Source organism: Dendropsophus ebraccatus, chromosome 7 (genome assembly GCF_027789765.1).
Source record: "Dendropsophus ebraccatus isolate aDenEbr1 chromosome 7, aDenEbr1.pat, whole genome shotgun sequence".
Taxonomy (NCBI): Eukaryota; Metazoa; Chordata; class Amphibia; order Anura; family Hylidae; genus Dendropsophus; species Dendropsophus ebraccatus.
Genome location: NC_091460.1, coordinates 127,735,415 through 127,752,504, shown reverse-complemented (window position 1 = coordinate 127,752,504; position 17,090 = coordinate 127,735,415). Strand labels below are relative to the sequence as shown.

At 41.7% G+C, this 17,090-nt stretch overlaps 2 protein-coding genes across 2 annotated transcripts in view; one reads left to right on the top strand and one right to left on the bottom strand.

The window, feature by feature from the left end:
• TBCK (TBC1 domain containing kinase) overlaps nt 1-11,810 on the top strand; it is a 205,743-nt gene extending 193,933 nt beyond the window's left edge. Inside the window, exon 26 of the mRNA XM_069978417.1 lies at nt 10,809-11,810. Coding sequence (XP_069834518.1) covers nt 10,809-10,919 — 111 coding nt within the window. The 3' untranslated portion in view covers nt 10,920-11,810. The remainder of the gene's footprint in view (nt 1-10,808) is intronic.
• AIMP1 (aminoacyl tRNA synthetase complex interacting multifunctional protein 1) overlaps nt 1-17,090 on the bottom strand; it is a 433,090-nt gene that overhangs the window by 248,719 nt on the left and 167,281 nt on the right. The window lies entirely within an intron of this gene.

Genomic DNA, 17,090 nt, shown 5'->3' with positions numbered 1-17,090 from the left:
AGCCATCGGCAGTGCATCGCTATTATACGTGAGCAATACGCGCCCGGTGGGCTATGATTTTAGGTCAGGACCAAAAGACAAGTTTAGTCGATAATTGTCGTCACCAGCTGATTGTTGTCTTTATTACATGTAGTGATAATCTGCCAAATCTACCTGATTCAGCAGATTATCGCTCCACGTAATAGGGTCCTTATGTTAATAATACATTTTACCTTTTAAAAAACTTTTTAAGTATTTCTAAAATTCAGATTGATGAAGACAATTTTTTTTTTTTTTTAACACAAAGCCGCACACTAAAAAAAATGAAAACGTGAAAGACAATAAAATGTAAAAATGTAAAAAAAAGGTCTACATAGGACACCATACTTGTGTTACCTTGCTATATGGGCTGTGATCGAGCACAATCTCATTGTCATGTATGGGATTTATCACACAGTATCTCTCTTTTTCTGTTTTCCTTTAAATTTGTCAAAAACAAAAAATCTTATCAGATATACTGTACGACTATAATATGTCCAAAAAAACTGGCCTTAAGTCCGGTCTTTTGTGAAGGAATAGTCTTATTCTCGTTTCCTGTTTATTTTCGTTGAGGTTTATAGTTTTTCCAAAAGTCTTTGCCAGCAGTAGAATTCAAAGACATCAAATCCTAGCTTGTGTTATTGCAGTGTTGATCCTCTGACATTTCTAGCCAAGGTGCAATGCCTAGAAATTACATAGAAAGGTGGGCCACATCACATCTATTAGGACATAGAACCTCTCTTTTTTGCTGAGCTAATGTTAATCTACAGTACAGGGCTATTCACATTTGCATGTTTTAAAATCCACTTGTGCTGCTTTCTTCTGGTTTGTGCCTGGAACTGATCCTTACACTGACAGATGGTGGTATAATACTTACCTCCCTACTGTCGGATTAGCAATCTTCTCATAGAGTCTGCCTCAGACAGCTGGTGTTTTATTTTTGCCCACGTAGCAGTATGAGGACTTGTTTTTTTGCGGGACAACTTTTACTTTCTATTGATGCCATTTTTGAATGAACGAAACCTGTTGATTCATTTTATTAACCCCTTTTTTCTAAGAATTTATATGATTTATATTAAGCTAATGCTATAATTATATAGTTTTATAGCTTGGGTCATTACGGGTTGATAACAAATGTATGTATTTTTTATTAATAATATTTACTTGTATAGCGTCAACAGATTAAGCAGCACACTTTTAAATTTATATGTACAATACCGGTTATATTTTATATTACATTATACAATAAATAAATTAAAATAAAAACGATACAAACAGAGTTCGAGACCTGCTCACGAGAGCTTACAGACTAGGATGACACAAGAGGCAGTAAGTGCTTTATTTGCCAATGTTCCAGTCATTGTACATAGTTGTAAAGTGATTGGGCAAGCTAGTCAAACACCATTGTCTGGGTTCAGGTAGAAAGTACATGGCACCAAGGAGGTTATAGAGTGGGTGGAGAAGGGGTAGCAGAGAGGAAGACGAGATAAGGGAATGTTATAAGCGAGCCTGAAGAGATGAGTCTTCAGGACACGCTTGAAACTGTGAGTGTTGAAGATAAGTCGGAGGTCTTTTGGTAAAGCATTCCAGAGAACTGATGCAGCACGAGAGAAGTCCTGGAGGCGGGAGTGTGAGGTTCTGATTATGGAAGATGTCAGTGTAGAGCACAGGAAGGATGGTTGTTGTGGAGAGCTTTATGGGTGAGGGTGAGGAGTTTAAACTGCACAGTGACTGGCACGGGGGGAGGCAGTATAACGGCTGGAGAGGAAGATGAGTCTGGGGCTGCTGCGTTCAGGATAGACTGTAGAGGGGAGAGCTTAGAGAAAGGAAGACCGGTTAGTAGGGAGTTACAGTAGTCAAGACTGGAATGGATCAGGGCGACAGTCAGAGTCTGAGCTGTGTCAGTGGTGAGAAATGGGCGGATTCTGGAGATGTTTTTGAGATGATGACAGGAGTGTGTAAGAGCTTTAATATAGGGAGTGAAGGATAGATCAGAGTCTAGCATAACCCCCAGACATCGAGCTTGATGCACAGGAATGATGCTAGTACCATCAACTGAGAGTGAGATGTCGGGTTTAGGTTTGTTAGAGGGAGGAAATACAAGAAGTTCAGTTTTAGAGACATTAACTTTAAGAAATAGAGAGGTTATAGTGTTAGAGAAAGCAGATTGACAGTTACTGGTATTTTGTAGGAATGCAGGGGTGATGTCACGGGAAGAGGTATATAGCTGGGTTTCATCGGCGTAGAGATGGTATTGAAGGCCAAACCTGCTGATGGTCTGTCCGATGGGGGCTGTATGGAGGGAGAAGAGGAGGAGACCCAGAAGAGAAAGCGAGAAGAAGAAGAGCCAGAGAAGGATACACTGAAGGAGCAGTCAGAGAGGTAGGAAGAAAACCAGGAAAGAACAGAGTCCTTAAAGCGACTCTGTACCCACTGATGTACAAACAGAGGGGACAAACATACCAGGAGACAGCACTTCAGATAAGCTACAAGCAGGTATAAGTAGTTGGGGGGGGGGGGGATCAGTGGGCACAGAGTCGCTTTAAGACCAAGAGAGCTGAGCATTTTTATGTAACAATTTATTTTGTATGGAGAATAAACAACATTTTATTATTTGGAGGTAGGATAGGGGGACTTTTTACAATTATGTTTTATTGCTTTTTTGTGTGTGTTTTTTTTTTACTTTTACAATAGTATACATACAATACACTGCACTAGCAATGTAGTGCAGGATATTGTATATTCCAGCACTATGCTGACAGGCATTCTACACAGCCATACCTCTTTAGGGGCTTATCCATGGCAGGCCCAGGGGCCTTCAGAAGAACCCCAGGACTTCCATGGAAACGTATCAGAAACCAGAGCATGCCACTGGACTTACAATAGGTAAGTATAACACCACCGGAACCCCTTACATGCAGCTGTCATGATTCAACAGCGGCATGTAACAGGTTAAACTAACTGGTGTGCTTAATTCTCTGAGTTCTTACAGCATGAGATCAGCTGTAATACTGACAACTGACCACCTGCGATTCCAGTGCAGGAGTGCGGCATACACTTATTTTAATAGATTGGACAATTCCAGACACTACATACCAAATATGCTTTTTAAAAAAAAAAAATTTTTTCAAACCGTGACGTGAAAAAATGTATTGTTTGGAATTAGGCCCATTAGTGACCACCATAAAAAAGTGTACAGGTAGTTTATTGGGTTAAAAAAAAACAAAAAAAAAACCCTCTCCAAATAAAACTTTAAATTACCCCCTTTCCCATTATTCAAAAAAAATTTTTTAAGTATATTTGTTATCATATTGTCCGGAATTGTCCAATCTATTAAAATATTACAATTTATTTTGTGCACAGTAAACGGCGTAAAGGAAAAGAGGAAAAAAACACCAATATGGTATGGTATGAACCCCTAACCAGCTAATTCATCACTATAGAGCCTGTCATTATTTACTGTACGGAAATACTGATGAATTTCCATCAGTAATTAGAGATGAGCGAACTGGATTCGGGTTCGAGTCCATCTGAACCCGAACGTTCGGCATTTGATTAGCTGGGGCTGCTGAACTTGGATAAAGCTCTAAGGTTGTCTGGAAAACATGGATACAGCCAATGACTATATCCATGATTTCCACATAGCCTTAGGGCTTTATCCAACTTCAGCAGCCACCGCCAATCAAATGCCGAACGTTCGGGTTCGAATGGACTTGAGCATGCTCCAGGTTCGCTCATCTCTATCAGTAATACATCTTTACTTTGGGTCATTATTATTATAGCCATATGCTACTAAGAAGCACACATATGTACTTATCACGCAGCCTTTTCTTGGATGCAAAATCACTTATGAGACCAATGAAACCACTTGACCTTTAATTTGTCTTTGACCTTTTTAATAATGCATCGGAGTACATTTCAAGAAAGCAAAGAGAAAAGAAGCAAAAAAAAAAAAAAAAGTTTGAAAAGTTTTCTATTCCCAGAATTTTCTATTCCCATGGCTTAAATAACTGGTCAGCCTATTCAGGGTCGGTGTACAAGGAGCACAGACGTTCTCAAAGCTCAGTCAGTGGTAATAGTGGAACCCCGGGGTTTATTTGAAGTTCCATGATGTGGGAATTAGTAAGATGTAGGGAATGCATAGATCAAAAAACCCTGACCGACTCCTGGTCTATTTCTGTGCTGCCATGATAAAAGAAAAAGCTTTTGTTATGGCTTTGCCACTTCTGTGCCAAGCAGGCATTCTCCAACTGGTATAGGGAAAATTTCAAGCCGTTCAGGGAATGTAAATAATGTGAGATGGAAACCACAACTCCATTCCATGTTAGCTTGACTTTTCCATTTCAAAGGCTTCGCTTAAGCAATGGTAATACAAGTTACAGCCCCATTTGTTCTTTTCCCTAATTATACTGGCTGGACTTCTCTGCTTGCCTGCATACAAATCCCACTAATGTTCCCGTCGTGTCTTTTATCTATTGTAATATTAACCTTTTTATTATTTGTTAAGTACTATTTGTAGGAGGTTTTCTCATTGCCTATGACATATTGGTCAAGATAGACAAATATTGCTTTAAATAGATGTGTCTTTGTGACATCTGTAGCCCGTAATCATTTAGATGCTGAAAGAGTAGTAGATGCTTGGAACAAACTTCCAGCAGATGTGCTTGGTAAATTTACAATAACTGAATTTAAACCTTCCTGGGATATACCTATATCTATCCTAAGATAATAATGAAGGAAATACTACGAGGGCAGGCTAGATGGACCAAGTGGTTTCTGCTGACAGTCTTCTGTGTTTCTATGTGTAAATTGAATATGCAAAGAAGAGCCCTTGGAGCCTCATTTAAGAGTCTTAGAACACAGGACTAGACAGATGTCCCTCCGGCCAAGGGGTGGAAACCACCCCAACCACCATATTAAGTGGCCCTGTAAGTCAATGTAATCACAAGGGAAAAACCAAGGCCAGGTATCCATCCACATACAGCTGTTTCGGGGTGTTGCCCCTCATCAGTGTAGAACAGGGTTCTGGCTAGGTGGGAGCAATGCCTAGTAGAGCCATACAGGAAACAGATCACTGATCTCACGGAGACCAGCCAAACGATAACACTGTTGGCCGTCTATGTGTAAATTGTGCCCAGTGTATGAAAATGGAGTACATGGTATGTTAAACTTATAATAACTTAGAAGGGATAAAGGTATAAAATAATTCTCTTCTCTATACCCCACATATGCAAAAGAGTCAGCGGAGCCGCAGCAAAGAGTCTCAAAACATGGCACTAGCCAGATATCCCTTCAAGTAAGGACATAGCTAAGGGATGGTACCAGTAAGGAGACCAACAGAAACACTATATTAAGTGGCCCTTTTAGTCAATTTCAAACTCTATTATGACTCTAAGTATATGACAAGGGAAATACCAAAGCCGGGTATACATCCACAGACAGCTGTTTGGGGCTGTTGCCCCCTCATCAGTGTGTAGTAGGAGTGCCTAGTAGACCACTACGGTAAAATGATCACTGATCTCAGGGAGACCAGCTAAAGAAGACACTGAAGTCTGTTATTTAAAGGGATCAACACATTGAAAACCTAGGTGTGATTAGGAAACAGAAGAGGCAACAGCTGTTTCACACGGTACAGCGTGCTTCTTCACTTTTGAGAAGATTTTCCTGGGTTAAAAAGTAGTTTTATACGCAGGAAAATGCAGTACCAAAAATATGTACCTGATTAAGAAATTACGCAAAAGAAGAACCTGTGGAGCCTCATTTTAAGAGTCTCAAAACACAGGACTAGCCAGATATCCCTCCGGATTCATGTTTTCCAGGGAGCAATGCACCTAGGTTTTCACTACATTGAGCGCTTTCACAAGCAGCCGGCAGTGTTATCGTTTGGCTGGTCTCCCTGAGATCAGTGATCTGTTTCTCTTATGATTCAGAAATTGATCATTTTCTATAATATAGGAGTGATTTAAGGAAAGGATAAACTCTAGTGTGAGAGATAAACTCGCCCGAGGCTACTCCTCCTACCCTTATGTAATGTCTACAAAATCACATTACCTGATTACACTTGCTGTCCCGTATGAGCAACCCACTCACAAACATGAACCATCACTGTAAGCAAAAATAAGGATTATTACACATATCCAGTAAAAGCCAAGGTTTTATTAAAGACTTATGTTAAATCAATACAGATCCATAAAAGCAGGTCCTATAAACACACTGACGCATTTCAACCGTAAAGGTCCTTAATATTTATAAGGACAATTTAGGGCTTGGGATGAGTGTGACTGTTTATGGGACCTGCTTTTATGGATCTGTATTGACTTTTATTGCTTGAGTTTTCAATGAACCTTGGATTTTACTGGATAATCCATAATAATCAGATTTTTCCTACATTTTGTGCTCAAGTCAATCATCCCTTCCATGCAGTATATGAATTAACACACAGACAGGACTTTTCAGTTCACACAGTGAACATCTTCTTATTGGCTTACCAAGAATGATGATTTCCCATATGGATTATATGCTAAAGTTGTGTGTTATAAGATGCCGCCTTGTATAGTCAGGGCTGCTTGGATCACCCAGTTTTCCTGTCTGAAGTAAGTTTGGCCATTCAACAAAGTATCAACTAGTTACTCCTTTCTACTAATGATATGACTCCTGGTTTCCCATGGGATCCATTCACCTAATACACAATGGATAGCTCCCATCCCTCCTACTTGTTAGAGCTCCAGAAATCTTCTGGATTCATTTATATTAAAGTAGCCATATTTGTTTGTTCATGTCCGTGTAGATTGTGTAACCTGGGCTGCTGTATCCACAAAATAAGAACACACTAAGGTGTTGAGGGTTGGAAGACAAGTCTTTGAGTCATACCCTTCTATTACACTATTACACGGAACGATTATCGTTTAAAAATTTGCTAAAACGATCAAAATGAACGTTTATCTTTCCGCGTAATAACACCCAACAATGAAACGGCGAATGAAAAATTGTTCATTTTGGTCTTTCAACATGTTGAAAAATTATCGTTGGTAGTTCGCTGATCGTTCGCATTTTTGTTCGTATAATAAGTCGTTCGCCGATAAAACATGTTGTGTGGGTCGTCCTGAGTAACGATTAGCGACCATATAACGACGTAAAAGTGATCGTTCATAACAGTAATCTGTGAATGTAATAACCTCAGAATCGTTCGCTAAAAATCGCTAGTTATCGCTAGCAAACAATCGTTATAGCGAATCTTTGACCGATAATCGCTACGTGTAATACGGCCTTTAGGTTTTAAAAGGGGAACTAACAAATCTAACCTGCTGATATGTCCCTAGTGCACAGGAGACGCAGAGGAGGAAGGTATGTCTCTAAGGGCCCTATTACACTGACAGATTATCTGACAGATTTTTTCAAGCCAAAGCCAGGAATGGTTTTGAAAAGAGGAGAAATCTCAGTCTTCTTTTATTACTTGTTCTCTGTTTATAGTGCGTTTCTGGCTTTGGCTCAAAAAAATCTGTCAGAATATCTGTAAAAAAAAACTGTACGTTTTTGTAATCTCATCCGTTTTTCCATTGACTTTCGTTATAAAAAAAAAACAATCAAAACGCATCTGTTTTGGAAGTCAATAGAAAAACTGATCAAAACTTATGCACCCAATTGCATCCGTTTTTTGCAAAAAGGAATGGAAAAAAAAAAAAAACAGATTGAAAAAACATAGTGTGAACCCAGTCTCACCCTCATCCTTAACACCATTCCGGTGCAGTTAGTTGTTTGTACCACGATCCAGTAAAACTGAAAGGAGCACTGTCTGCCCCCATAGTGCTGATCTGCCCCCGGCTGGCCCGCACCTTCTAATGATAATTAATGGAGCCAGCTGGGGGTGGGCCGGATCATTGATAGGAGCACTGTCCCACCCCCCATAACGGTCTTACGGGACTGTGGAGCGAATGACTAAATGCATCATAACTGGGCCGAGGATGAAGATAAAAGACATACCTTCATCCTCAGTGTCTCCTGCACTATAGGGGGCATATCAGCAGATTAAAGATTCCTCTTTAAAAGTTCTCCTAATCCAGTAGCCATAAAAGGCCCAACAGGGTGGTCATATAGCTATAATAAAGGGACTATTACTTTTAGACAATCCCTACTTATTAGAATGGTCCCTTGGTATCAGCTGTAATCCAAGAGGAAACCTGGCATTAGGGGTTCAGTTTTGCTGCTGGACAAGAGAGTTCCTGTAGAAGTGAAGGATGCTCATTGTAAGTGTTCTCCACCATGACTAAGAAGAGTGAATGGCTCCCCTCTATTAAAGGGGTTATCCAGCGCTATGAAAACACGGCCACTTTCTTCAAGAGGCGGACCCTCACTTGTCTCCAGTTTGCGTGCAGGTTTTGTAACTCGGTTCCATTGAAGTGAATGGAGCATAATTGCAAACCACACCTGACCTGGAGACAAGAGTGGTGGTGTCTCTGGAAGTGGCCATGTTTTTGTAGGGCTGGATAACCCCTTTACCTTAGAATTCTGTAATGGAGGATATGAATATGGGTTTTCTGAACTAGACAACGTCCTGAAGTTCTAAAAGATTTCCAGCTGCACATAGCTATACATGAATACATCCCCATACATATGTATTGTCTATAGAAACGCTATGTATCCTACTGTATCTGTTGAATACTGGCGGCCCCCATAAATCCATTGTGGTTGTGGAATGTATATACAGTATATCTAGTGCTGAAGTATACAGTGTTTACAGTGCTGATCGTAAATACCTATAGAAAGTGCAGACAGCAGTAAAAGTAATGGGAATATTTTGGCCAGTAAAAAGTGACACAGGATCCAGGCTTGGCCAGCTGTCAGGCCCTTCACACTAAATCTCATATTAAGCCCACCCGGGGAGTATACGCCACAGTCCTAGAATGATCGTAGCTTTACAGCTCCAATATAACATTGCATCACTACATGTAGGAGTCGGGGAGGCAAAGGTTAAGTAAGTGACTGGAAAAAATTGTCTGAAGACATATGGAGAAGGCAGAAAAGCCAAGCATCGACATAATGTTACATATGTTGTTGTTATTATTAACACTGCCACTTTCCTGGGTGTTTACAATGGGCAGAAATATTAAAGAAATAAGTAAATATTCAAGAAGAAAAAAATAACTAAGTGTCACTGTTGTTTCATTTTTTTATTTTTATTTTTTGCAGAAATCAATAGTCCAGGCGATTTTAAGAAAATTTTGTAATTGGGTTTATTAGCGAAAAATGCATTTTTATCATGAAAAAGTAGTTTGAAGCTCTTCCCCCCCCCCCCCCCCCGTCTTCATTGTTTTCTATTGAGAGGGGAGGGGTGGAGGGAGATGAGGCACTAAAACAGGACAACAAAGAGTTAATTTACAGCTACATCACTGGGTTATCTCCTCTGACAGTCAGCACTGATCTGTCTGATTTCTGAATACCAGTTTTCACACAGGTCCCGCTGTGTAGTCCTTTGTTCTCTGCTCTCTGCTGGCGACTAATCTCCCTGGGGAAATTATTAGCAAAATAAAGGCAGAAAGAATAACAAAGAAAAAGCCTAAGGGCCCTATTAAATGGAGCGATAATCGGCCGAATCGGGCCAATTATTGATCCGTGTTATAGAGACAACGATCAGCCAGTGACAATGATCATCAGTTTTAGGTTTGGACCTAAAATCGTCGGATGCAGATCATGCATCGCTACGTTTAATAGCAATGCGCGGCTGACACCTAGCGACTCCCCAAACACCTGACATCTTACCTCTTCCCGTTTCCAGTCTTCTCTCGTGTTCCGCAGCTTTCCGGTTCCAGCAGCTGCAGCATCTGAGCGGCCTGTCTGCTGTTTGGGCAAGGGATGCATGGACATCGCTAACGATGTCCATGCAGCCCTTACTACCCAATTATCGGTCCGTCTAAAAAGTCCAGATCTAGCAGATCGGCGCTCGTTTACTAAAATTATTGGGCCGTAGTCAGCCCCTGTAATAGCACCCTTAGTGATATAGAAATGGGAAAAAAAACTTGTGTTAGAAAAAGTAATTATAATATATACAAGTGGTTACTGTAAGCAGCTGGCAGGCACGGAAAATACCTTCAAGGGAAGATTTACCTGGAACATCTTCTAATATGCCACCCAGAAGATGCCAATAGTTTGTGCACTGGTAACGCTGTTAAATCAGGGAGACACCTGGTACCTTTCTTATATCCATCTGTGCTTCCAGAAAATGCTTTTATTGTATAAGAGGAAGAGTCAAAGAGGCCTTACCAAGCTCCTGAATTGCAGCAGTCTGTAACACCTCCTTACTCTCCCCCCCCCCCCCCCCCCCCCCTATGAGCCCAGTAGTCTTCGTTATTTAAGAGAAGCAGAAAGCTCCGCCCACCAGCTGCTGATTGGCAGTTATCTATCCATGCAGTGTTTAGGCAGTCAGCTGTCAATCAGCAGCAGGAGAGTGGGGGCGGGGGGAGGTGCTGGAAGCATCTTATTCGCCTGCATATTAGGAGAACGGCTGAACAGAATAATGTAAGTAATACACCGATCTGTTTAGCATTTCTGTCACTAGTTTATGCTGCCCTCATTTAAGGCACCATATACTGTACCTAATGTCAGATTCCCTTTAAGAGGATCACCACGGCCATTCTTTCAATGTAACCTTGGGTAGTCATCTCTAAGAGATTTCACTGTTGATGATGTGCGTTCATGTAAACATATGTGTTATTATATATTTATTATTATCTATATAATGATATCTCACATGGAGTGTTGGCTCTGGATATTTCTACTAATGTTTTCTCTTCTAGTTTGCAGCACATCTGGTGAAGTTGGAGTACCCACGAGTTTGTATTCTGGATGGTGGAATGAACAAGATGAAGCCGACAGGTTTACTGACTGTACCATCTCCACAAATATGAGCCGGAAACTTCCGACCATTGCACTGGCGGAACTGAACTGGACCAATCTATATATTAAGGTGTCATCCTCGGAATCATGAGCCTTGGCAGATGGCAACAGCATGAAAAAGGATTTTATTCTCATTTATTTAATTTCCTTTTCTGAATCATGGTTCCAGAAAAACGTGTAACGATTACAGATTACACTCCCTTATATGGAGGCTTAAGGCTCACGGAGGCGGTAAATTAAAAAATAAAAAAAACATGTTTACTTTCGTGGCGCACACACACACGGTTGCCTGATAGGCAGCACTTACGATTATGATGTCATAGGCCACTTTAGCCAATCAGTGGCTGAGGTGGGACACTGCTGCAACCACTGATTGGATAGACAGACCTATGACATCATAACCCCTTTAAGGGTTGGAGTCCAAGTAAAAGGATGATCATGTCAAGAATGTACAGGTCACAGCACTGCCCACTATCTGAAACAGTAGCTTAGAAGGAGTGGTGAAGTGCTGGCTGAGCATATGGGGTCATCTTGCCATTAAACTTGGATCAGGTATGTTGATCAGTTGTCCACATCACATCATTGTTTCTGCTTTTGGACTTGTCCGAGAAGCCACGACAACCGGTATTAAGAATACCACGAAATATAAACCAACACAATCCGATGAAATAATCTACTTATTCTGGATGGACAATAATAATAATAATGCATTGTGCAGGCACTGTGGATATGGCATATACATTATGGAATGGAAGAACGGGACAAGCAGTGATTAATATTGTAAGTCATAATGTGTGATAATGTTACATGTAAGAATAGAATGCGGAAATGAATAAAGCCGCATAGTATCACATGGAACTGTGATTTTCTCAATAAATAAAAATCATACGGTAGTATTTTAATTGAAATGTTAAATATTGGAAGCATCGTCATTCTGGTGGCATCTTCTAAATTTTCAGGCTATGTTCACGAGTTGCAACAATGGGCATGATTACTACAGTACTTACGCAGTGCTGCATCTGAGGGAATCCTGGACGGAGTGTATACACAGTGGGATCCCTAGCGGCGCCGCAAAAAAATGACGTCAGTTTTTGCGGCCGCTATTGACTGAATAGCGGCCGCAGAAAATCCTGTCCGTTCAGACAGTGGAGCGTGCGGCTCCGGGCGCACACTCCATTGTGTGCAGCGGGGAATTCGGATGTGGACGCACACCGATGCGCCTGCATCTGAATTCATCGTCCGTGAAGATCATCTGGCCGGTACTGCAGTACCGGCCGGGATGATTTTCTCTAACACCGGCCGTTCTGTGACCCGGCCAGGTCACTGAACGGCCGGTGTCTTACTATGTGTGAACATACCCTCACAGTGTAACTATGGAGAACCCCAGCCGCAAGTGCGTTTTTTATACGGGCTGAACAAGTGACTCTTAAAGAGTTATTCAGGAAAAATGAACTTTTCCCCTAACCTGTGGAGATCACAGGTGGTCCGACCTCTGTACCCCCCTGCTGATCTCTGCATTCTGTATTATGAATATGCAAAGGAAAATAAAGAAGCTCAACGATTTTTCTATGGATCCTAAGGACAGTACACAGGACTGCTGTGTGGCAATGCAGCCATTCAGGATACAGGAAAAGATGGATGTCCAGTGCCAGTCCAAGTTTCCAATCCAAATCTCTTTATTAATGTAAAACGAACACTCCATAGTCCAACAAACCAACATGTTTAGGGCTGTAAGCCCTCAGATGTGGCCTGTCATGCAATGTCTAAGGGCTTGCAGCCAGAAACATGTCGTGCATTGGAACCTTGGACTGGCACTGGACATCCATCTTTTCTGAAGTATTATCAATATAGCCGGGGGTACAGCACGTTACCTGCTGCTCTATTCATTTCTAAGGAGCGACTGAAAGAGCCGAGTACGCCGGAAGAGAGTTTGTACTCTGCCCCTTCCGTCAACTCCATAGGAATGAATAGAGCCGCGGGTCACGTGCCACCCCCGCCACTCTATTCATAATACAGAAGCCGGGGTCTGATACGTACATGACAATTCTTGAAGTGGAATTCAAATCCTCTATGGCAAGTTCTGCTTAAACAGTACTATCTGCCCATATGGTTGCAGATTTATCAGTGATATCACTGCAGCTTGGATTCCATGCTGATTTCATACAGATTTTTAGGCAGAATTTCTTACAGGTTTCTTAGACAAAAACAATAGATTTTTTTTCTCCCTGCACAACCCCTGTAATGTTATACCCTAACCCAGACAATGGCGGCCTAAAGCAAGTGTACCCTCAGTCTATTTGCTTTAAGTTTTGCATGTGGATAGAACGCCACTGCCGTGGTTCTTTTTTTTTAACCCGTGGCCTGGTTCCCGTGTATGGAGCCGTTCTATTCCCGGCACTGGTTGGGGGTTAAGCATTGATTCTAATGGAGCTGCGTCATAGAGGGACAGGGGTTTCCTCCTACTGGGGACAGGCCAACCCACCTCTAGTGCTTTACCCCTGGCCAGTGCCCGGGAATAGAATAGCACCGTTTACGGGAATCGGGTAACGGTTCAAAAAAAGGACTGTGGCACCGGCTTCCCCGTGCCGACGTTATTCTATCCATGTGAAAACCTAAAGCGAATGTACTGCACAGTAAATTAACGTTGCTGCAGCCTATGCCTGATGCTTCAGCAGCTGCGCCTGTGTCATCTGCAGCAGGTCCCGGCTATCAGTGATAGCCGGGGACCCGCCGCAACTTTAGCGCGACCGCAGCATCTATAGGGCTCCTGACAGAGAATTCTCTCTCTACAGAGGGAGAATTCTCTGTCCGATGTCTATTGGGGCTCTGCAAAGGGATCTCAGAGCCTCGATGGTAGCCATGGAAATCGGAAGCCTCAGACTTCCGGTTTCCTGGCTACGGAGGCCGGCTGGGGGAGGGAGGGAAGCAGGGCGCGCGCCCGTGAGCTCTGCCCCTCCCCTCTTTCCCCTGCCGTGGTCACAAGATTGTGACAGCGCCAGGGGACAGAGGAAAGAGGGAAGACATAGGGACATCAGCTTATGGGATCAAGCTGATGTCCAAACACAACCTGGGCATTGATGCATCAATGACCCCAGGTCGTGAAAAGGTTAATGGTGATCCTCCTTCGGAATTCTAAGCTAAGTTGCTTTCTGTCCCAGGTAAATCTCTGCTCTCCTTAAATGTATCGTATTACACGTCTTTAATGCTCCGTATAAATGTATTTCCTAACTGTGATGTTCCATGTGTAGCAGCGGCTCTCCCGGTTCACTTTACCATTATTATGAGCAACTTTTTAAAATGTAATGGGAATTTTTACAGCCATCACTTGCACATCTTCTTCTTCAATAAAGATCTCCTTAATTTTTTTTTTTTTAATTGTGTGACAGTGTTCCTTCTATGTCTAACAATAATGAAATGTAATGGTCATGAGTGTGGGCTGTACTGTATGACTTCATAACGCCCTGGGAATTATAAAGGGTAGATGGAAACATTCAGTAGAATACTGTGCAATACATACAGATGTCAGGGGTCACAGATGTCAGGGAGTTTACATGTGCTGCCCCATGTTTAGTTTACACGTCCAGATAGAGAAAGGAGAATGGCCTCTGTCTGGTGCCAGTTATAGAGATGTTAAAGGGGTTATCCAGCGCTACAAAAACATGGCCACTTTCTTCCAGAGACAGCCCCACCGTTGTCTCCAGCTTGGGCGGGGTTTTGCTGCTCCGCTCCATTGAAGTGAATGAAGCTTAATTGCAAACCGCACCTGAACTGGAGACAAGACTGGGGCTGTCTCTGAAAGAAAGTGGCCATGTTTCTGTAACACTGGATAACCCCTTTAATACATTGCTGGTATCATAATTTCAATTTATTTATGTGTTTGTTTTTTTTCTTTCTTAGTACAATTTGACTCTTTATAGTCAGTTCCTCCTTGTATTGCATTGTTGCTGTATCTCTTCAGTGCAGTCCAGGCTAGTTTTTGCCGTATCCTTTGGTGCTGTATTCGACTTTCTAATCCTTACAGGGCTAAATGACTACCAGACTTTAGACTGTATTACACGGAGTGATAATCGGCTGAATTGACCTGATTTGGCCGATTATCACTCCATGTTATAGAGACAATGATCAGCCGTTGAAACCAGCATCAGCTGAACATTTCTTTAGGTCCAGACTTAAAAACATTGGCCGCCGACTTCACATTACTACTTGTAATAGCAATGCGCGGCTGACGATTGAAAAAAAAAAAAACAGCTAATACATTACCTCTCCATGCTCTCAGTCTTCTCCTGCACTCTGTATGTGTCCCAGCACCACTGCTGCCGCTTCAGATTGGCTGGTCTGTGCTGATAGGCTGCTCAACCAATCACTGCCACGCCGGAAGCATGGAAAGGTTTTAACTGATTGGGCAAGGACTGCACGGACATCACTAATGATGTCCGTGCAGCTCTTGCAAAATGATTATCGGGCTGTGTAATACAGTAGGCCCAGTATACGAGCGCCGATCTAGCAGATTGGTGCTCATTTACAATATTGATCGGGCCTGTGTTATAAGACCCTTACATTGTTATCAGCAGTCCTTTACTCACCCATGCTTTTCTACCATGGTTCCCCCAACTTGCTAAGATAATCAGTTACCATAATATAATATATCCTATGAGAATGCTGGAGGCCTTATCCTTTGATATCAGTTATAGATACATGGATATACAATATACGAAGAAATTTAACCCTTTCAAGCAAAAGTCAGTACATTTACTGACCTGCTTCAGATGCTCGCTGTTTAGAAAAACAGTGACCGGAAGCTGCAACTAAACTTTCAGCTGATAGCTGACAGTTTAGTGTAACTGCCACTGGACCCCCAAAGGGGATCCAGCATCGGCAATTGCTGGCTTTGGTGGATCAGTAACGGTAATTGGTTTTGTAAAAAACACATAGGATTACATTGGAATCTCTGGAAAGAAAATGCAAATTTTAACTTTTCACTCTTACTTTGCAGTTATTCCTGTGAAATGCAGAAAGGGTTAAATAACTGAATGAATGTAAATTTAAATACTTGAAAGAGTGAAGATTTCAAAATGGGTTGAATTGTGGGGGGTTTTAGTATACAGGCCTCTAAAATATACTCCAAAACTGAACTGGTGCCTAAAGAATTTCTGAGTTTGAAATTTTCACAAACATTTTGAAAATTGCTACTAAACATTTACGGCCTCTAACATCCTAAATAAGTAAAAGCATGTTCACCAAATGCTTTTAAAATAAAGTAGACATGTTCTAGATATGAATTAATAAATAATGAATGTAGTATTACTATTTTCCTTATTGGCAGAGACTTTCAAATGTAGAGAATGCGCTTTTTTTTTTACATTTTTAACAACATTTTGGAGTTATTCACAAAAAAATTCTAAAACTATCAACTCAAATTTACCACTAACATAAAGTAGAATATGTAACAAAAAAACAATCTTGGAATCAGAAGGATTGGTAAAAGCATTCCCAAGTTATTGATGAATAAAGTGACACAGGTCATATTCATAAAATTTGCCTTGGTCCTGAAAGGGTTAAGGGAGAAGTCCAAAAGTTATACAAATGGCCAATATACACTTATTACAGGAGATGCTTATAAAGTGTTTTTTTCCCTTCACTTACTACTGCATCACTGCCTTCACTTCCTGGATAACATGGTGATGTCACTTCCTGTATAACATGGTGATGTCACGACCCGACTCCCAGAGCTGTGCGGGCTGTGGCTGCTGGAGAGGATGATGGCAGGGGGACACTGAGGGACACAGGGCACTGGAGGGACACTGAGCATCCCTCTCCAGCAGCCACAGCCCGCACAGCTCTGGGAGTCGGGTCGTGACATCACCATATTATCCAGGAAGTGACATCACCATTTTATCCAGGAAGTGACATCACTATGTTATCCAGGAAGTGACATCACCATGTTATCCTGGAAGTGACATCACCATGTTATCCAGGAAGTGACATCACCATGTTATCCAGGAAGTGAAGCCTTGATGCAGTAGTAAGTGCAGGGAAAAAAGCACTTTATGTGCATCTCCCATAATAAGTGTATATTGGTGATTTGTATAACTTTTGGGGGGCAACACAATACTTTAATAAACATTTGCGCCGGACTTCTCCTTTAACATTTAGAAAAATATCTAGATATCCTGGCGCATCAT